Source organism: Mchenga conophoros, linkage group LG18, assembly GCF_057382185.1.
Source record: "Mchenga conophoros isolate Kocher_MC1m ecotype Shallow Benthic linkage group LG18, M_conophoros_male_GT1.1, whole genome shotgun sequence".
In the NCBI taxonomy this organism is placed as follows: Eukaryota; Metazoa; Chordata; class Actinopteri; order Cichliformes; family Cichlidae; genus Mchenga; species Mchenga conophoros.
This window is the reverse complement of record NC_140543.1, coordinates 6,024,367-6,047,554: the sequence shown is the minus strand read 5'-3', so window position 1 is coordinate 6,047,554 and position 23,188 is coordinate 6,024,367. Positions and strand designations below refer to the sequence as shown.

General features: G+C 40.7%; 1 protein-coding gene across 1 annotated transcript in view; it reads left to right on the top strand.

Moving 5' to 3' along the window:
• The window catches only part of LOC146553075 (solute carrier organic anion transporter family member 5A1-like), a 51,494-nt gene that overhangs the window by 12,224 nt on the left and 16,082 nt on the right, over window positions 1-23,188 (top strand). Inside the window, exons 2-4 of the mRNA XM_085255375.1 lie at window positions 11,010-11,142; window positions 17,625-17,842; window positions 19,848-20,012. Of these exons, the coding sequence (XP_085111501.1) occupies window positions 11,010-11,142; window positions 17,625-17,842; window positions 19,848-20,012 (516 nt within the window). The remainder of the gene's footprint in view (window positions 1-11,009; window positions 11,143-17,624; window positions 17,843-19,847; window positions 20,013-23,188) is intronic.

Below are 23,188 nucleotides of genomic sequence, written 5' to 3'. Positions count from 1 at the left end.
TTCTTATGAAGCGATGACAGGAAATGTGCATTACTGACTTCTTTTAAGCCTTTGTAGGGCTTTTTTCTTGGTTCTTTACAATTCCTTATAAGCCCGAGTAAAGGCCTGCAGCTGGAGCTCCTCGAGCAGGAATCGGCTTCAATGCTCTGATTTAAATCACACTTCAATAACAAAAGCGTCTAAAAAGTTTTGTTCCTGCCCGTTTGTCTGCTGTAGCTGAAAAGCTGCTGTCGATGTGTTAAGGGAATGGCTCATATATAGGTCAGGAAGAAATTCATGTGGCTGATGCTATTATTTTACCACTTTGGTGTCAGGCTGTTCTCTCGGCTCAGGTCTGGTTTCCTGCTGTTGTGTTGCAGTGGAATTAAAAGATCATCACTGGGGGTTTGCGTTAATACCAGGCTGCAGTTTACTCTCTTTTTGTTTTAATGCAGAGGTAGTGCACTAAAAACAGACTGACCGTCGGGGATTAACAGCAAAAACCACAAACCAGTTGGTGTGCTAAAACTGTGTGTGTGTGTCTGTCGGTCATTTTCTAAAACGTAACAGGTTTTCTTGTCAGCAATTTTAAAACGGTTTAATTAAATCTTTGACTGAAAGTTCTGTTATTTCACAGAGGGGAACTCCACTTTCCTGTACTAAGATTTCCAGAGTTAGAGAGTGGATATGTTGGTATTTAATGATCCACTCTGGGATCCAGGTGCTGTCCTTCCTCACTTTAATATTTTAAAAGATTTGAAGCCAGTAGACCGCTAATGCTGTAAATCCCAGTCACGCAGCCTGTCAACTTTACTTAAAATTCTAGTGGACTTCCCAATATTTCATAAAGCCCAGGTTACACTGCCTGTTTATCTCATCTGCCCCAGAAACTTTGTAGCTTTGCACAACCATAGACTAAGTATAGTTAACCTGGGAATCTCTGCTTCCAAGCTGTTCTACTCTAATGCATGATTTCATTAAAATACTAGCACAACGGTAATCTTTACTCAAATCCTGTTTTTTCTTTTAAAAAGTATTATTTTGGGTTATTGGAAATGCATCAATTTTAATGCTAAAGTGGATTTTAATGGCTTTTTCTGATTCTGAGGCTCTGTAGTTTCTGGAAAAGTGTGTTAGAGAGGTGTGGTCATAATTTAATCAGCATAAAGGCACACTTGCAGACTTCAACACAAACAAATGCACAAAATCAGAAGTGTTTTGTGTTAACACTTTTAAAACCCTTTAACTTCCCCGTGAAGAAGTCTTTTATATAATAACTGCTTCCTCTCAGGGGATAAATGACCACATCGCTGGTTCTTTTACATATTTTTGTCCCTTGATGACTGACTAACTACTTCTTCTGTGCACTGGTCATTGTTTATTTCGAATGAATTGTGAAGGCTAACTCCCCAACAGTTGGAAATTGGTTTTGAGATTTCATTTCAGTAAACGTGTTAGCGCTCCACCCAGCTTTTTACCTGCAAGCAGTCAAAGCTTGCTCAAAAATTACCCACACTGCAAATGCAAAACAGTAAACCTTCAGTTCAGATAATGATAATAAAGTCAGTGCAGTAATAGAGTTTGCAAAATGATTTATTTGATGCTGCTCTAAATCTGTTACAAAAGAAATCGGGTATTTCATGCAATGGCACAAACGACCATAGACCTTTAATGGGTTACACCATTCATTTGATTCCATACTAATGTTATTATGTCTTCTGTCCTGATTTCTTGTACAAATTTGAAATGTGCAGATATTTTATTTTGATAAACAAATATAAATGAACCACTTGGGCCTGTTTTAAACCGTACGCTGTTATGTGAACAAGCTTCTTTAGTGCATAGAGAACTATTGCAATGGAGAATGAAATGAAGTGATAGGGGTAACCTGGCCTCTCATGCTTCAGCTTTTTTAAGTCTGTCTCTGGAAAGCGGCGCGATATTTGGAACTGTGATATTAAAGCTTTGACACATCTGTGGTTTTAGTACTTGTGATTGTTGAGCTGCAGTGCAGTGTGATGGCCAGGTCAGTGAGGAGCGAGTGAAACGCTGACGAACATGAGGATCAGAACACGTGCTGAGGTGAAACACGCAGGAAGCCTCCTCACAGATTTCATGGAGGCAGGGAGTCTGACGTTAGCGCTTACGTCCCGCCGGGAAGTTGTAACCAGACCTTGCTGTGTCAGCAGGTTACTATGACAACGCTATCATACCATAACATTTCATCGCGCTCCCTCCTCCTCCTCCTCGTCTTGGCCTCAGCGCTGTCCGTCCGCCAGCCTGTCTAGCGTACCGCTACACCGCTTGCCTCCTCACCCAGCTTTTACTAATCCTGTCGTGTGCAGCTGCACTGTTGTACACCATGATTAAATCATACCATCAACAGGCAAACATTAAATGAAACTTGGCAACTCCAGTCCTGATTTATGCCTCTGATTTATCTGAGTAGACTGAAGGCTCACAAGCTTGTGCCTGCTGACTGAGCTCCGTGTCTTTCTGAATCTCATGATGTTTTTTTTAAACATTAATTTCAAAATTACATTTATTATGAGCATTTTGCAAGCTCTGAGCTTTTTCTCTAATGTACAGCTGCCATAAATCTCTTTCACGGCCCTGCTGTGAGTGTGTGTTGCTGCCCCAGCAGGTCCAGACTAGTGTAATCAGTGTAGCAGGGAGCCGAACTACATATGCAGACTCTGTACTTGATGCTGTAACACCTGAGAGCGCTCTCTGTGCTCATTATGCGTGATGTTGATGCAACTCTTTGGCTGCAGCAGTATTACAGCACATTAGGGTATTGTTACAGAGTAATCTGCAGTTATCAACACACGAGTGAGTGACATGATGCTAGCCAGGTGAAGGATGAGCAGGAAGGAAAGATGGATAATTAGCTACCTGCTCACTGCAACAGCTGATGCTGGCGCCACTGAAACATGACTCACAGTGCAGTTCAGATTGTGTCTCAAACCAGATCCAACCAGATCAGACTGCTTGGCTGCTTCTACCTGTTGTGTAACAAGCAGCATATTGAGGCTCTCTATGTAAGTCCGGCACACTGTCAAGGATCAGGGTATTATATTTATGTCTCAGAGACATCTCAGACTACATGGTGTACAGCTGAAGCTGATGAGGAGGACGAGGCCTCTGTGTGTGTGAGAGAGACTGGTTTGGTTGGTCTGCCTGTTCATTAGCAGTGTTACTCTAAGAGTTACAGAGGTTTGTGGAAAATTTTTGCCAGAGGTGGGGCTTAGACAAACCCAGAATCTGGATCTTATCCAGATGTGGATACTGGGACTTTTGAAGGATTGTTTATTGTGATATTGGACAAAACTGAACTTTCTGCCTCATTTTCTAGGAATGCACCCATGCAACTCTTTTTGATAGGATAGATTTATGTTGGCTTTGGGTATCTGCTGGTGCAAGGTACCGATCCGAAGCCAGGGTTAAATGAATAAGCTGAGAGGCATTGTTTGATGTGTAAGGAAACATCAGGATTGACTTAAACATTGATTGTGTGACTTTTAAAGTAAATTATAACAAATTCATCCACTATTAAGTATTAGTAAGGTATTAGCAAGTGCTCAATTCAACATTTATACACATTACTCCTCCTTAATCCGCGTCATTTGTAAATATACACATATGTTTATCCATCTGTTACCGATACACGATGTACAGCTTATCACTGCTAGTTGAATTCATAATCATAATCACTGTCACTATAATATATCTGTATTTATCTAATTTATGTATAAATGACCTACTAAGGAGAAATAATGCTATATAAATTATTAATTAAGCACTTGCTAATACCTTGCTAATGCTTAATAGTGTGACATTATTTTAAAGTGCTACCAAAAATTTTCATGTAATTTATTTGCACTTGTCTCGTCCCAGCCTACTGCAGGGGTGTCAAACATAAGACCTGGGTGCCGAAGTCGGCCGTGGCGAAGCCTCGAATCAAGCCCACTGGATTTTCCTTCATACTACGCCAACATAATTAACTAACACCAATCAAATCACAGGAAAGTTCCTGTTTTTCAGCTATTAGCGAGTCCACAATAAATTTTAAAAAATGAATATGTTTTAATTACAGGTCAGTGTGTGCAATGAACTGTCACAACATTTTCTGTAATTTTACACATTTATCATGTAGTTTCACTGGTCCGGCCTACTTCAGATCAAAGTTGGCTGTATGTGGTCCATCCTGTATCAGTCTAGATTACAGTAGCACATAATGTGAAGTGAAATTAAGTTGCAGTGAACAAACATCCTAGCTTCTGCTTGCTGTAACACCTCTGTGTCTGAGCATAACAAGAATGAACGTAAACAAGTGCGCAGTAGAGAAATAAAAGTGTCGTCATATCAAAGCTTTCAGTCTTTTGACTTTCTTGACCGCATTTTGCTGTTAGGTTAAAATTAAATTTTGCAAACATAAAAGAAAAGCTGTAGCAGTAACTGTGAAGTACTTCCAAATTGGTCACTCTTTGCTTTTAGCCTCCTCCATATAATGTGCTAGCTTTTACTGCTGAACTGCTGCCAACGCATGGCATTACAAATCAGTCTGTTGTCACGGATACCCAGTCCAGCTTTTTTCGTAGCCGGGGTTGGACCGACATCTGTCTGTTTGTTCTGTCTTCCTCCCCTCACCCCAAGCTGTTGAAGCAGACGGCTCCCGCAGCCTGTTCTGCTGGAGGTTACTTCCTGTCAAAAGGGAGTTTTTCCTTCCCACTGTCGCCAAAGCGCCAGAGGTTATATGGGGATTTCTCTGTTGCGTTATTGTCGGGTCAACCTTACAATATAAAGCACCTTGAGGCAACTGCTGTTGTGATTTTTCGCTGTTTAAATAAAATTGAATTGAATTGTGGAATTAAGAAAAAACTGCGAGTCGTCTACTTTACAAACCACTTCATCCAAATAGCCTTTTGGATCCAGTCACTCAATTCAAGCATGGTGTGGAGAGAAGTTTCAGCCTCAGCTGAGGTCCATGAGTTATACTGAGACTGCCCAAATTGTCACCTGGCATTTGGACATGTAAAATGAGGCATGCATGTTCGACATATTAGTGTTTGTAACTCATCTGGCCAAAGATTCAGTGAATTTATACTGTGACCAAGTGAGGCGAAGTGTCCATTTGTCAGTCCATATTTCACAATAATCCACGCTCCTGTAGTTTTGGAAAGCAAAATAACAATCACCTCGTGGGTCTACAAGTTGTGGTCAGGGTTAAGGTTATATTTGTTATTTTATGAGCATTTTTATCACTACTACTTGGTCAGATTTTAATAAAACTTGCACACAATGATCACTTCTTGGGTCTTAACCCAACTCACATGTCTTGCTTTACCGGCATTGACCTGTGAACTATGACGGATCAGGAGGCGGATAAGCTGCTATGTCACTGACGTTTGTGGGTATTTCTTAGGATGACTTATGCATAGTGTTTTATGTTTATTTTATTTAAAAGGGGTAATGTACAGTTATTTAATTAACATCAGCACTTATGTTAATATGTGAGATTTTTAACTGCAGGTTGATGCAATTTATGTAACAACATAAAAGAAAAGGCAAGCATACAGAAGGATCTATGCAGAGATGAAACCCCGAAGTATCTGAATGATAAAACAAAGACACAACCATTAAACAAGTCCATCACCCCCACTGCAAAAACATAACATATATTTATAACAGGGTGGTGTTAATGGGACTGCACAGTGTTAACCGGTCTGAGGTTATAGATCATAAAGGTGTTATGCAGACTTCAGATTTAGGATGATTTTCATTCCCAGGGTTTATTCTACCTTAACATTGATCATTGGAACGCTGAGGCCAAAGATGGTTTCCCTCCATCAGCACAAACACTGCTGCCTCGACAGCAGCAGGTTGGTGTGCACTCTGCTCTCCTTCTGCTTCCTCTCTCTTTGCATCCTGTCTGGTTTTATTTCATCTTTCTTTTTCCTTTTCTCTGAAAGCCTCTTTATGACAAACCATATGTGTGCAGGGTACATAGTTGAAGTAAATGTGACAGAAAGCATGGTTTGTGTGGCTTGCACATTCATCTGTTGGATTTTTTGTGTTTGACCTATTTCTTTAACCACTGAAAAAAGTGCACACTGGCTCCTTTGAGCATTTGCAACCTGCTTATAAACCACTTTTAACAAATAAAGCACATTACTGTTGCTTAATTAACTGGAAGGACTCACAAAGACCTTCGCCAAGCTTCTAGACTTATCTTGCAATTTTAAAGACCGCAATCCAGATCCACACCAAAATTTAAGGTGGACCTATAATGCTAATTTCCAGCTCCATATTTTTAATGGCTTTTTTCTTGTGCTCCACCTTATTTTAAAAAAATTGTAATACTGCAGACGGACAAACAAGCACAGACATAATTCCTTTCACTTATGCTCCACCTCCGTGAGGTGCAGTGTCCTGGGTTCATACCAGGGCAGGGCTCTTCTGCGCACTCCTCTAGGTGCTCTGGTTTCTTCCATCACTGAAACATTAATTCTCCTTTCATTGCACTGGTTTATAGCTGGAGTTGGCTGTATTGGCTGCATACTGCTCCTAATATTTCGGATGGCTTAAATGGAGAGAATGAATTTTCCTATGGGCTTTCAGAGGCATCTTAATCTTCTCTTCAAAGCGTTTCTTTTGTTTATAAAAGTGGTTAATCTAGCAAAATTCTTAATATCACTAGAACACATGATTGAGAGGCTTTTAGAAAAGTTTTTGTTGCTTAATGGTTATGTATTAAGATTTGACTTCCAGTCTACGTTGGAAATAAAGAGCAGCAAAGAAAAGCCATCATCCTTCTGGTCCCTGACTACTTTATCATAAAATTTTAATGAAGGTCTCACATCTGCGCTGTCACAGTCTGTCTTTCTTTGTATGATTCATCATCTTCTTTTCAGTTTTTTGTTATTTTTCTCACTTTCTTACTGGCTCCTCATATCTCAGCTGGGCCCGTTTGCCTGACCTATGACCGGCGGCGTGCTCGTCTCTTATCCCTCTGAAGACAGTCACGTTACTGCATCACGTTGTGTAACACGGCAACCTGCCAGCCGAGGGTTTTCCCTCTTCTTTTGCTTTGTAAGGGATTATCCACAGCTCCCCTCGTAAGGCCTGAGCCCTCAATCCCATCACTCTGTTTCATCATCCCAGAGTCTGGCTCTCTTAGTCAGATGATGTAATAATCGAGTGGAAGGATGGCATGGAGAGACAGACGTTGTGGTTCTGTCAAGATGCTCTGCAGATGAGTAACTGCAGTGCTCACGTTGCTGCCGGCATTTCTGGAATGTGTTGATTTGATTGGGAAACGCTCCCTAAATGAGGAATGTGTGCTGAATCTTTTCATTTTGCTGAGTGTTTGGGGGTTTTGAGAAATCAGGCAGGCAGGTACATATTGATCAGTTTTCAAAATGTAGCCGAGGGAATTATTATACTGTTATTTTTATTTGAAGTAACTGTTAACCTTGTCAGAAAATCAACATAGTATAGATGAGCAGCATACTGCTGTATTTATAACGGGTGAGCTGAAAGCCTCTGAGAAGATCAGATACATCACGTGAATTATTGGCTATGGGAATGAGACTTTAAAAAATTACACATAAATCTGGATTATCAGCAGTCAGTTTTTATTATTGAAAATGTTTCTGTTGAATAAAGTGTTTTAAAAAATAATAATTAATACCATATCCAAATGTTGTCATTATAGTTCAAGGAAATTTGCGATACTAATATTTATGACGATATAGAAAAAAATACTGAACAAGTTTCAGTAATGAGGGGCATTTTTCAACGAGCTGCTGTCAGTGATGACACACTACCGAAATTGAATTGCGAGTTTACTGAAACAGGGTGCCAGCAGCAGCATTGTAACACAGCACGAGTCAAATGGAAGTACAGGTGGTGTTTTCCCTGGAAATTTTAAGGAGACGTATAAAATAACAGCTTAACATGTTTCTTTTATAATAAGCAAAGTAACATAACTTTGTAACTCATCAAGAACCGAGCAATATGGTCATATTAAAAGTTTACTTGTATTTTCTTGCTAGTGTGCTGTATAAGTCCTGCTTTTCTTCCATGTAACACATCAGTCATTTCCACCCATTTGCTCTTCTCTCTTGGCTCTTGCTGTCAGACATGCCGAGGCTAGGAAACACAAACACATGGTGTTACTATAGCAGTGATATCACAATATGACACACGTCACATAAAAATATTCACAGGTATTATCACATACGATACGATATGGCACAGCTATAGTCATTACACTTTAGCTAGTCTTGGCGGTTTATCAAGACATTTAACTACTTTTTAACTGTTTTTCCAACCCATTGAATTGAGTTTTGTTTTTCCCAAAAAGATCTAGCAAAAAAGAAGAACTAAATCTCTGGGTAGTGACCTACTGCTTTGTAACTCAGCTGAGGAACAGCTCTCTCTGTGCCCTGTTTGTTGTGTGACTGAGCAGCAATGCTTCAGTGACAGAGAGCAGCAGTGCAGCGTGAGAGGGGAAAAAACACTGAAAAAGTTATGCACACCGGTCATCTATCGAGCCATCCTCTTAATTGCTTATCCATCTTAGTGCCATTAGGGGTGCTGGAGCCTATCCTTACTCAGCAATTACTCTAAGGGTCTCAGTAACAGTGGGCTGTAATTACCCATGCAAACACTGGGGAAAAAACACATATTTGCAAGAATCAACCACAACGACGCTACAAAATTCATGATTTCAAGTTAAACTTGGTCAGTCCTGTGAAGAGCTACTGCAGAAGTGTTCTGTATTTAGGAAGATCTAATTATTTCTTTATTAATTAACAAGTATCGACAACTACACACTTCAGCATATGATCAAAAACGTAACATCACTGTAAGAGTGGCAAGTTGTTTGATTTGCACTATTTATAATAAGGCTTTTAAACCTTCATATAGTACATTGAAGTAAAAGCATGCTACATAAGTGAAAGTTAAGTGCATCTTGTTAAGTGTTAGTTTGGCAGTTTAACAAAAAAAAAAATCAAAAAGTGTCATTATGGACATCTCAGATTCTTTAAAAGAAGGTTAAAAGAACAGGAACACAACATTTACAACTGTGTTAAGAGACAAACATCTCAGTTTTAGTGTCATTCCTGTGCCCCGTGCAGCGTACTGTTTGTATTTAGATTGACTGAGTCACTTCTAGGCCACAAACACAGTGGAAACCATGTTACGTGTTCACAAGCACTAATATAACTGAAATAATCATCACAGGACTAAATTAGTGATTTGAAGTTAAACATGAACAGTGCCTTTTCACTTGGCTTTCCAGACATGTTCCAAAAACATCTCAATTATTCTACGAAACGAGTATCCACAAAAAAAGGACAGATAACAAAGTATAAGCAAGTAAACTAAGCGCTCATACTTGTTGGTCAAAGTTTGTATCATTTGCTGCTGATTACTAGCAAAAATGTAAAAGACAGATGTCAGAAGATATATGTCGTGTTCGCTTAACAACAGTAAACAATAAAAAAAAATAGAAACAAAAAAAAACAAAACTAAAGTGAAGTTAACAGTTTAAGCCATCACTGACGGAAACCCAGTGCTCCCAGTATTTCCCAGGACTCCCAGGACAGTTTTGGTTCAGATAATTTTCAGGTTCCTCCAGTGCCTGGCCCAGCTTTAAGTGCTTTCAACTCCAGCCAAGGAATTAAAGATTTTAATTCCCTCTAATTGGAGAAATCTTATTCGCAGCTTCAGCAGCCACCTGATTGCACAGTCATATGATCTGCACACATGACACACACACACGACCTTTTGTAAATGGCTAGATTAGTTCTAGTGTTGCATAAGGCCTGCAGTTTGACAAATGTCATTGAGTTCAGTGTAATGGTGTAACTTTGACACAGAAGCTAAACAAAATGCAGTCTGCTGTAATTGTACCGGTTGTTCTCAATGCTAATGGAGTAGTCAGCATTCTGAGCTGTGATAATCTACCTCACTATTGTTCAGCATTTATTAGCTTTAAGTTCAACCTCGGGTTTTTACTTTCAGCCATGATGGCAGAGCAGTGCCCACTAATGCAAAGCTCACTCTTTTTCAGTTCAGCCCTCGTACCTGTCCATTTTCAGTGAAATGTTTTTTGTTTGTTAAGCCCCTTAACACTGACCTATGAGTCATTGCAGCATAAAAATGGCTCCTATCACAAGGGATGAACCAGTGTTCTAGTCACACATAATTGACAACTTCACAAAAAAACATTTTAAATGGTATTTTTTAGGCCCTTCTTTATAGATTAAAAAAAAAGTAATGTGTATGTAGTGGTATGTCCACCTTTTTATACAATCTATGGATAGATGGTTGCTTTTTCAGCATTCATTACAAAATGAAATCCATTCATAGTACTCACAGTATTAAATCATTCCTCTGTCAATTATAGGTACTTGAAAAAGTTTAGGATTTATTGAGGGGCAGCAGATGAACTCTGGGACATGTGCTGCAGTAAAACTAGTCTAGTGGCACTGCTGGAAAAGGGAAGTGTCTGACAAAGAATCGAATTTAGCCGTTTCCTAACCTGCCACCATCCCATCAGTCTTGGGATCCTGGTTGTAGCTAATGTCGTGTCGTGTGCTGCCTCCTTCAGTTTTCTCACTTAATACATACAAAAATAGTGCAAATTTGTGACTTCTTCCTGCTTTGTGCTACTTGTGAGAGAGAGGAACTACAAAATATCCAACCAGATTTTCTCAAACACGTGCACAGTTCATGTTTTAGCTCAGTTTTGGTCACATTAAAAAACTTCCAAAGCACCAGACAGCACACAGTCGAAGATGGTAGCTTTTGATGGCCTTCAAAAGAGATTGAGACCAAAACAAAGCAGAAAAGATGCATGAATGTTGGAGTTGATTTATCTGAACTGACTCCAGTGAGATGACGAGGCTGCTTTGTGTCTGCTGGATGTTGTTCAACTCTAAAAGTAGTTTTGATGTTCGGCCAAAACTTGCACACATTTAAAGTTCGAGCTCTCTGCTTCTCTCTGTTCCTTTCAGCCATCATGTACGTGATGGGAGCGCTGGGCCCAGCAGCTGGCTACCTGCTGGGTGGAGTCCTCATCGGCTTTTACGTGGACCCCAAGACTGTTGTCAACATCGACCAGAGTGATCCCCACTTCATTGGAAACTGGTGAGAAGAGTCTGCCATGAGCCCATCGAAATGTAAAATATGTGTGTATGTTGAAGTTGGTGGGTTTTTTTATATAAATTTCCATTAAAGCAAATACACTCTGTGAGTATCACTACTATTACCAACACAGTAAGTTAACCATTTGTGTCTTCAGTGTGATTCACTGGGTTTAGTGCTGAAGCTCACAAACGGGGCACTGAAGAGTATCCTTTGAGTTTTTATCCCCAGTTTCTCAGAGTGTTAGTGGTAAATAAACTGTATTACTTAAGTTTCAGTTCATTAACACAGTACAGTTCAGTAGTATCTTTCTTGGTGAAAGTGCTAGAAACACACTTTAGTTGGTACCTGGGGTGGATTCTAAGTTAACCCTTTGGTGATATTCAATGGCTCTGCCTCGGAGACGAGCAGGATTATGCATCTAGATGCCTTTTTCAAAAATTTAATAAAAAGTTAAATTGTTTTGAGGTTCCATTTTGACCAATACTTTCCTCCTTTTCTCCAAATATAGCCAAATTAACGTGGCTGGTGAATGCTGCGCCGCCTAAAAATGGAAACCAGAGAGTAAATACAGATTATAAATGTACATGTATCAGAAACGAGTCTAAAGAGATTTAATTCTCCAAGTCTCAAAACTTTGAAAGATCCAGTATTTACAAATTTTGGTTCTATTTGAAGTGGTGATGGTGGAGTTATGTGTAAATTAGGGGTGCAACGATACTCGTATCGATATTGAACCGTTCGATACAGTGCTTTCGGTTCGGTACGCATATGTATCGAACAATACAAAATTTGTAATTTATTTTATCAACTTTCCTTCTGACGATGCTGTCTGTGTTGAGCGCTCAGTGAATCTGCGTTTGACTACTCCGCCTAGGCTGCACTGTCGAGCGCAGATCCACTGAGCGCTCAACACAGACAGCATCGTCAGAAGGAAGAGCGCAGGGCAAGCTAGCGAGACAGAAGTTAAGCTCTCCTTGCAACATGGCAAATTGAACCTCCCCCACCCTCATTCAGATCTGGCGTTTGGAATTATTTTGGTTTTCATGTGACGTATGACTCTGAAGGTAAGCGTGTCATGGACTAAAGTAAAACAGTATGTTGGATGTGCCACGCAATGCTCAATTACATGGGTGGGAACTAGTGTGCTAGAGCAGTTAGCTCGTTAACGTGTTGGCCGTCTAGCCCCACGCACAGGGCGATCAGGGGTAGCTTGTTAACGGAGATTTGCCGTGTTGTGGCGACAATGCCACTATTCAGTCACTCTCACATTCACACACTGGTGGAAGCAGCTACGGTTGTAGCTACAGCTGCCCTGGGGCAGACTGACAGAAGCCAGGCTGCCATATTGCGCCATCGGCCCCTCTGGCCAACACCAGTAGGTGGTAGGGTAGATTTATCATATCACACCATATTATCCAATATTATATTACATTATATTATATTATAATATGTTATATTGTATCCCCTTTCACATTAGAGCCACAACAGGACCCACTAGAACATGGGAACAAGTAAAAGTGAAATATAGGAATATTCTACAGAATGGTCATATTTATCACTTATATTGCTTTTAGTCTCTTGGAAAGAGACCCTGAAATAATCTGTTTGTTAGTTTATAACAGCAACCAAGAAAAGGGCAGAGCAAAAAAAGACAGGTGGTGGTCCTGCACCCCCTCGTCAACAAGTTGGTTAAGTGAATAATACCCTCACGGGAATATCGATATCTCTCTATGAGCACACTGTCGCGTGTCGTGAGCTAAAGGATCCTGTCTATCCCGCAATATACGCTGAATTCTGAGGACTCTCCTTATCAATCTTGCACCTTCCGCAATGGGTGGCTCGCGTAAACGGACAGGATATGACTGCGACAGACTTCCCAAATCCACCTTCGCTTTTATAGCCGTGGTCTCTCATCTTGATTACACGAAGTAATTTGCAATTACTACTCTGAAATATGAATTACATCTGTAATAATCACATACATGTAATAGAATGTTAATAGTACATTTCCCTTTTTTAGGAAATGACCTGTATGTATCTGTGTGAAATCAATAAAAGGATCAAGTACTGCATTATCTTTAATTACATTGATAATATTTATTTATGGTGAAACAGTGGTAAAATATCGCTGTTGCTTTCGTATAAATGAAGCAGACATACCTGCGTGGCCGCGATCTAATCCTGTTTACATAAAGTAAACCTGCTCCCGAGCAGGTTTACGCTTACGGCTCTGTTGCTATGACAGCAAGTCCCGGATGAGCTTCGGGAAACCGAACGATCCAGGATCACGCGAAATCGTCAACAATCAAATCCAGCTAACTTACTTAGCGAGGTACCAAGAACGGACCCAAGGTGGAGACGGAGGTGTCGTTTGGTCTTGCTTTCCGTGAGCTAGCCAGGGAGCACAGCCGTTTATTGACATCTGCAGAAGAACACTGCCGCTAGCTAACTGCTCAGCGCGGCAACCACACAGCAGCAACAACAACAACACACAGGGCGCCCTCTGACCCCGGAAGGACACACCGTCGCAGCGAGAGGGCGTCACCCGTCACTATGGCAACATAAACAAAACATAACTGTACAAACAGAACCCCGAACAGCCCTGACCCGCTACATAGCCCCCACCTAAGGGGTCAGTCGTCCCCGACGACCCCATTACCCCACACAAAGTCCTGCAAATGTCCAGGTGCCTTCTTTTGGCGCACCGGCCGGTCACGACCGGCGGGGGAAAAGTCACTCGGGTCAGAACATGGGGTGCCACCATCATCCCACTTCTGACACCAATGTGGCGAGCTCAGACAAGGTAGAGACGGAGGTGTCGTTTGGTCTTGCTTTCCGTGAGCTAGCCAGGGAGCACAGCCGTTTATTGACATCTGCAGAAGAACACTGCCGCTAGCTAACTGCTCAGCGCGGCAACCACACAGCAGCAACAACAACAACAACACACAGGGCGCCCTCTGACCCCGGAAGGACACACCGTCGCAGCGAGAGGGCGTCACCCGTCACTATGGCAACATAAACAAAACATAACTGTACAAACAGAACCCCGAACAGCCCTGACCCGCTACAATATGCTGCTGAGAATATAGCCCAGAAGAAGCGGATAGTATAGCTTTTATTTTGGAAAGAGCCATTTCTCTGTAATAAACTCTCTTTTCCAAAGATGAGTGATTCCTCAATCAGATACAGGGCTGCTAGCCCGACGTCCCGGTGCTAGCGATTTTTCCAGTCGGGCTACCAAATTCTACCTCTGCCCTGCCCGTCGGGCTATTGTAGGAAGGAAAATATATGTCAATGCTTTTGCATTCTTTCGGAAATGTAGCTGGGTAATTATGTCATTGGCATCGATGAGCCACTGTCAATATGTGACATATTGAAATCGCGTTTGAATTTGCGCTTGTTTTTTTGCTTTCACTTTGCAATCGCACGAACTGTGTATAGAGAGCGACAGCACTGATTGGTGAGTAATGATAATTTGTGCACCAATTCCTCTGACATGGTATTATCAATCGTTAGCTTACTATGCAAACATGACAAGTGAAATCTCCCGCAGCAAGCTTAAACATGTGAGAGGTTGATCGCGCAGAGAATCGCTGACCGTTGTGTGTGTGTGTGTGTGTGTGTGTGTGTGTAAAAGCAGCAGGATATATATTTTAGTTCTGCTGAGCCAAATAAGACAGGTCAGGGTGAAGAAGTGACAGCCAAAGAAAAGCTTACCACAAAACGGAGAAGTTATGACAAATCAGACTATAAGGCAAAAAGAAAGTGCAGCTTTATGGTTTCATGGACAAAAGAATTTCTGTGGCTGCGATATGATGAGCTATATAACCGGGGCTGCACATAAGTGGTCCGCAGGTGCGCATTCGCTGTCAAAATAAAAAAAAAATACGCGCACAAGATATGAAGTTGCAACGCGTGTTTGCATACATAAGATTTTCTGGAGGAGGACAGAAATTTGTTTAGAACTCTTAAAGATGTCGAAGAAGCTCCTTTAAGCAATTACTTTGGTGTTCTTCCACCTCCAAACAAATGTCAGAAGGAGTCCGAACCACAAAAGAAGCACGTATTCTCGGAAAAGTGGTTGCAGGAGGTGAGCTGGCTTCAAACAAATGATGAACGCACAGAGATGTGGTGCGGAATGTGCCGTGAAAATCCCACTCTAGCGGACAAAAACAGTGCTTTTTATATGGACGCAAACGCGCGTTGCATCTTCTTATCTGGTGCGCGTCTTTTATTTTGACAGCGAATGCGCACATGCGGACCACTTACGTGCACCCGTGTAAATAACATAATGTTCTGCCGGGTGTGTTGTTGGTTTTCTCTCGATTTCTGAGTCGACAAGCGCCTTTGTTACTGGGACCAGTCATTTTAAGAAAGGCCCCCATTAGAACCCATGAGAAATGCAAGTAATGCATTATTGCTCAGTCTGCAATATCTTTCCCAGAACAAACACCAATTGCAAATAACATACTAAAAATAAACCTGAAAAATCTGTTTAGAACAGCGTACTATGTTGCAAAGAGTGAACTACCACTGGCAAAATTTAGCAGTCTTTGCAAACTTCAAAAAGCAAATCTTGGTTCCACTTGTCACTTACCCGTGATTTCAGTGGAAATTTCAAATTCAGGATCTGACACAGACTGATTCATGTCCTACACAGTTCTTACAAGTTCATAGAAATTTCTGTTCAATTAGAACCAAGTATTTGAGTTGATGATTGTAATTTTTATACAATGTTGTAATTTGTTTTTCAACAATTTTTTGATTAATGTTTTGTTTCCTTTACAATATTATACTTTAATGTATAATATTGTAAAGGAAACAAAACATCAATCAAAAATTGCTCTCTTTTTTTATTCGGGCTACTTAAATTTATTTTGGGCTACCAAAAACTGAAGAGTCCCTGCCTGAAGGGCTACCAGGGATTTTGAAATTTTGAGAGCCCTGAGATATATTTATTTTTTTAATTACTTTTGTTTCAGCAACATTAAATTTAAAAACTGTACTTTTGAGTTAAAATATATATTTATAATTTTAATAAATGACAAATTAAAAAGGCATGAACATTTTTTTGTATCGAAAAAATATCAAACCGTGACACCAAAGTATCGAACCGAACCATGAATTTTGTGTATCGTTGCACCCCTAGTGTAAACGTATGTCAGGAAAAGAAGCTCACATGCTTTCATTAATGAATGATTAGTTTTATTTATAGTTTTCTGTTCTGCAGATTTTTTTTATTTGCACTCTAATGAAAACAATTACATAATGGTACATTATAATCAGCTGCTTCTCCAATGGGTCTCTCAACTACATTCCTGCTCTGCAGCCTCTGAACTTGACGTAAGAGCTCATGAACCACCCGCTGCAGGTTCTGGTTAGAGTTCACTTCCACACCAGAATGAGCACTACTGCTGGCAGCTATGGTGGAGATCCTTGGAGTACATCTAACAAAGGTCATTGCAAAACTAAACTAGCTGGGGCTAGCTGCTTAGCAGCAACTCGGGTCTTTTACTAGTGAATTACAGCTGGCTTAAACTGGCCTCCTGCTGTGCAGAACACCATGATTTTCTTTTTTATGTATAAAAACTACAACAATTGGATGAATGTATCTTAATAACCTGCTATCACCCTTTCACTTGTTACACTTCTAAAAACATCTTGGAAAAAATGCAACTAAGTTAAAAAGGAAAAAAGAAACAGAAATGCTACAATTTAATACTTATGTCCACCAATTACAGAGTCGATCATTTATTTGCTGTATGTGACTCTAACAGTGTCGCATTCTTCCTGGTACAGGCTGTACTGCGGGAATATCTTGTTCTCACGGCTTCCTCGTACTGTGGGTGCAGAGATGCAACGAGACCAACGTAGCTGTGAGCGCATCTGTGATTAAATGAGTCGCAGGACGGACACACTTGGGCGGCTCTGTATGATAGACTGGGGCAGTAATAACAGACAGAGTGTACTTCACTCAACACCAAATAATAGGACTCTGTTAAAGTCTGGAGGGGTAGAATACACTTTGTCCCTGTTCGTCTCTGTGTTAAATGTGTGAGAAGAGAAGGAAACCTCTCCCAACACGGTCGCATCTGAAAACAAACTCCGGGTTTGAATCCTTCCAAACCAAGATGTGTTTGGTCCTTAGGTCACGTTTTCGCACATATCATCCATCTGAAAATCTGTTGTTGTGTGTGAGATGTGGTTAGTCATCTATTTAGAGCTCTCACTGATGCCTTCCTCTGACTGACAGCATAATCAGTGACTCACAAGCTAACAGCCACGAGCTTTCTACATGAATTATAGGTGATGATAGCAGGAAGATGATGGTGTACCAGTTTATGTGCATATTAATGAGGCACATGAGATAATACCAAGTCTGAGGTTGACTCTTTGGTAGCAAAAGGAGTAAAAACGGACTCAGAATTTAATAAAAACATGTGTTTTTAATATTTTACTTCAATAATCTCTGGGCTGTGTAGGTGGAGCGGGTTCCTGCTGTGCGCCATAGCCATGCTGCTGGTCATCTTCCCCATGTTCACCTTCCCCAAGAAACTGCCGCCCCGACACAAGAAGAAGAAGAGGAGGAAAAAGCTGAGTCTGGACGACCTGTCCAGTGACGACGACGTCCTCAAGGAGAAGAGCAACAACAAGACCCAGACGGTCACTTCGTCCATGGGCTTTGGCAAGGACATCAAAGGTACTGGAAAATCGATGATGTCAACTATTAGAGGAGTGTTTCCCAGAACTATGAGGGTGTGGGCTGTTTAAATATAACTCTTTAGTTCAATTTATTGACCTTAAAAGACGAGTTCAGACGGTCTTTCAAGTCTAATGAATGCAGAATCCAAGTCAGCCTCCTGTAATTGAATAACAGAGTAGAGGCTTATCGTGTAACTGCAGCTACCAGAGAAGAGAATAAAGCAGGAAGATTTCTACTATTAAGAGCCGTTTCTGAGAAATATGTTACCCTAAAAATCAGTTTGGGGCCACAAAACATATTTCAGCATTATAATGATTATTCACAGCTTATTGAGTATAAATAACCCTGTGAGCATGTCAGTAATTCATATCGTATACCACATGTTTCTACTCTGCAATCCACAAACTTTTTATTTTCATTAAAGTAACATTGGGGTTTTTTTGCATTTAGGAAACGTGACTAAACCAAAGAATTTGTCAGTTTTATTATGAAACAGTTGTGACGTAGAGAGAAACAAAAACACCTGTTAGCATTTTTAGGCCTGCTTTGAAACAAAGTAGCTGTAACGCTAAGATGTCCCCTGTGAGTCCCAATTAACCACGTTAAAATTGTCCCAATTTAATAATTAGTAACAGGAACAGGATAATTAGGAGTAATTTTGACTGAAAGCATACTGCTAAGCCAGCAGTGTTGGTGGTCAAAGCAAACATGTAGATGTAGTTATATCACTGTTAAATTCTGACTTTCCTCCTTGACTTTCATTCTTTTGGATTTGGAATCTGTAGCTAGTCAGCAAAATTAAGAGAATAAGTAACCGGATGATACATGGAGGCAATGACACGCAAAATATTACAACTTTTTTTCCAGTACACAACAGTATCCAAAACAATAAATGATGAAATAATTTCCTTAATCACGATCATCTAGTTTTCTTTCAAAGCCACGCGGTTCCACTGAGAATGGGCTAAGAGCTTCAGTTTCGAGACGCCCGGGTTAAAGCAATAGCTACACTTTTAGTATAGAGAATAACTTCTACAATAGGATTTTAAAATAGGATGGGTACAGAGTAGAAGGATATAAAACCATCAGTTATATATCTCAGCACGCACAGCAACAAGTGAGGCAACAACGGATGGTTTAGAGCCGATCGTTGTCCACAAAAGTCCTGTTTTTGTTTCGTGTTGACCCTGCTGAAAGCCACAAGCCGAAACAATGAAATGACCACATACTACATTTGTTGCTGGAGCTTTAATCTCTTCAGGATTGCAACTAAATAAAAATATACTTTTCGCTACATCGCGGTAGCATCTTTGATGATTTAAGCAGACTTCGGTGTTGCTCAGGCAGCTCCTCCTGAAAAGGTTTGACAGCAAAGTCAAGAGAACGTGTTACGTGTTACTGCAAGCTTTTATTTTCTTCTGAGTGCTGCAAAGTTTGGAAAAAGAAGTCCAAATGGAGTTGGTTTCATTGCCCCTCTTCACAGCACTGATTTAGGAACATTTAGCCAAGGGGGTGGTTAAAGTTTTGATTTGAAGTGCCATATTAAGGAAGTAGTATTGAAGGCTTCAATTTTAGCTGTTGTTCGTGATTGTGAGGATTTTTACAGGCAGCCCTTGACGGGCTAAATGGTTCTCTTACCCCCGTGTGAAATATTTCACATTTATTTACAGCCACTTTTTTCCCAGTTGAGTGGTTTTATTTATTTTGTGATAGTACAGCTCTGTTTGTTTTTTTGTCATATTTTCTGTACTCCTGAGAGTAGAAAAGCTACTCTAAACCTGTGTGCAGTGAACAGCGTGTGTGCAAATGTGTACAAATTTTGACAGCGTGCAGATTATGAGGACAGTTGAACTAGTCTGTCTCAGCCATCTGTAGTTCAGACTGAATCACAAACGGATTTGCAAAAATCAGAAGGGTTTATTTTCACTGTTGTGACGCTGACAGAAAAAAACCCCAAAAGCTTTACTTTGTGTTCATGTTTTTTTTCTTCACCCTCTTCCAGACCTACCTAAAGCCGCAGTGAGGATCCTCAGCAATGTGACCTTCTTGTTTGTCAGCCTGTCCTACACGGCAGAGAGCGCCATCGTAACTGCTTTCATCACTTTCATCCCTAAATTCATCGAGTCTCAGTTTGGGATCCCTGCCTCCAATGCTAGCATCTACACTGGTGAGTTAAATGTACACATTTTAAAGAGCATTTCGCCTCACCATCCCACCTCTGAAATCCTGCAAAGACTGAAAACTGGGCTCAATAAATCTGTTTTTTAAACTTAGAATTTATTTCTCATATTAAATGAAGCCTCCTGTGATTTTCCTGCAGACAGCATGCAGACAGACCAGAATATTCATACGACATCCAGGGCTTTAATTTGTGCAACTGCAGCGCTGGTTTTATCGGAGAGCAGAGCCAGAGAGGCTGTTACCCTAGCACTGCAAGCCAGCACATTAATAATAAAGAAACTGCTGTTCTTCAAATGAAGGGGGCACCTGGGACGCTGAGCTGGAGCACTGAGTGCATCACACACAAAACATTAAGAAACACACAAAGATACAAGCACATTAATGTCCTACATACACTCACAGTCACACGCCGATGCACATGCACACTTAAACGGGCATACAGGCTAATACTTTAGCTTAAACACAGAGCGTTTGAATGCTTGTTGTGCTGATTTTCTGTATTTGATCTGAACAACAACAATCTAGATGGATAAATAGCATTTCAATGTGTTAACGCATGGGTTTCTTTTTTGTGTGAACTGTCCCTTTAATTTGAAAATCCAACCTGAGGCGAATGCTGCCTTGTATCAGGCGATCCATATAGAAGTGTACAGTCCTGTTTAAAGCCATCCCGTTGTTGTGGCTGATAAATAAAGCAGCTGAAATGAACATGACACTCGGGGCTGACGACCTTTTTTAGTGGCTTTGGTTATTTTGGTAGACGAGAGCTGTTTGCAGTTGGACCACATGTGGAAGTCTGCGTAATGCTGTTGTTTATCAGGTTTGATGAACTCTGCACATATGAAATAGCTTGCAGGGTATACAAGTCTGTAAGAAGGAGTGCTTCAATTAGAGCAGGGGTGTCAAACATATGGAGGCTGGAACCTGTAAACTGAGAGCTGATTGGGACATACATTTGACATTAAATATATGTGCTGTGTATGTGTGGCCATTAATGTGACTCTTATTCACCACTGTGGGCCCTCATGAAACTGACTTGGACTATTTTAGGAACTGAAAAGTCAGAGTGAGGTCATTTATGATTCCATTTCATCCCAGATTTAGGAAGTTATTTTGTTACTGGAGAAAATATAAGGCTACTTACAGCTGCTCCCTTACTCATAGGGATAACTCCACAAAGTTAAAGTGTTTCAGAAAACATTCGTCCATTGATTCTTTTTTTGCTGCTTACATGAATCACAAGGGCGGCAGTCTAAGCAGAGATGCCCTAACTGGTCGCCTCCTCAGCCAGTCGTGTCCTGTCTCCAGATCTTCAGATTGTAAGGGACAAATTTATGATAGAAATTCTTTTTATAGTGAAAAATATCAGAACCGTACACACAGTGGAGTCAAAAATGACCCCACTCAGTCCCTCTAAATGATTCTCACTCTCTGTACGGATTATTCTTTGCTTTGAATTTATCATTTTAATAAAAAGAAAACGAGCAAAAAACAAAACAAGACTTTGCCCTTTTAAAAAATTGATTTTGATTGCTGTCGTCAAAGAACAGCACATCATTAGTCACACTTGTAGGTAACCATGAGTCATCTGAACTTTCCACACAAAAAACTCGATTACTGAAAGCGGAGTTTATAAACACCCAACAAACTACCGTAGTGTTTTTCACACTGGTTCTGCATTAATGTTGTTTATTCCTTTCATTCCTTTTAGCCACATTAGTATGATTTTTCTCCAGGAAATTACATCTTGTTATCAGAAATGTTTTAGTGTTTGAGTTGCATAACTGTCTCAGCTGTAGGCGGAGTGGGCTGTGAAGCCTGTGATTAGAACTGCCACTCATATATATTTTCAGAATATGCCATCCTCCGGTGAGTGAAATAAAATTATTTCTTGGGAACCTGCTCAAGAGTTTGTGAAGGTCCCAGGACCCCAATTTGGTATCCACAGCTGTTCACTTTAAGGGGCCTGAGTGGGTAGAGCAAAGCAGGAGCCCCCACCAGCCTGGAGTTACGGCGCTTTCCCTTCCCTCATTCAGCAGAATAAGTAAGATAAAGTGTAGGATATAATTTTGTGCCCACGTCTTTAGAGTTAAATCCACAGTTTAGTGTTTTGTCCTCAACTGTGGAAAAAAAATCATACTCGGTTTTTGCAGTTTAGTGTCTTCTGTACTTTAAAGCTTTAGTGAAAGCATGTTGATGTTGTGTAGCCACACTTCTTTTAGCTTTAAACCTGCGATCATCAAGAAAGAAACAGAAAATTCACCCACTGATCACTTGAAACTGTTCTTAGAGCCCCAAACTGATTTTGTTATCAGACACTACGTTGGACATTTGAACACAGGTTACTTTCTTTAGGAGCCTGCCTCAAGTGGCCTTTAGAGGAACTGCAGTTTTGTGGCACTTGCACATATCGGCTTCTGAGATTTTGATGCTTGGTTTTGGATTTAAATGGCCAGTCAGTCTGTAATCCACGTGTCTTTAGTCATGCTGGCATTGTGTTTAACATTTCTAGAACAATCTTGAACGTAGGGCAGGTTTCATTAAGGAGGAAGCATTGCTTACAGAGAACCAGACAGTGTGGTGAGCTTTTAATGACAGTCACTTAGGACTGAACAGATCTGGGGACTCCCTGAGGCTAACGGCTGGGCTTTTACCCTCGGGAACTACATACCTTTATGGACTTTTTCCTGTTATAATTCCCATTTAACAGGAATGCACACGTGATATATTACACATACCAACTAATTACAACTTGCAACAGCAGTGTTTTTTATGTGTTGTTGGGTTCGTGATATAGAGTTAAAAAAAGCATGGAGCCGCTACTCTGAGACAGAAGCTTCCTCCGTTAGACTCCATCTTCCAAGCTGAGAGGACAGACAGCTGCACAGGACACATTATCTAACACCTACTGAGTGAAGAGAGCATCTCTGCTTGGGTTAGAGGCTTCACTCCCTCCGAGGCTACCCACACTATAAATGTGTGCTGTCATGGCAATGCAAGGCTGCCCGGAGGCGGATGTTGTTGTGATCGCTGCGTTTTCTTTAGGATCTCATTGAAGAGAAAGCGATAGCTGCAGTGGCCACAGCTACACAGTGTGCCGCCGATTTGATCTGTGAAAGTCCAGCTTGAAAGCGAGCTGAGGCTTGAACGATAAACATATGC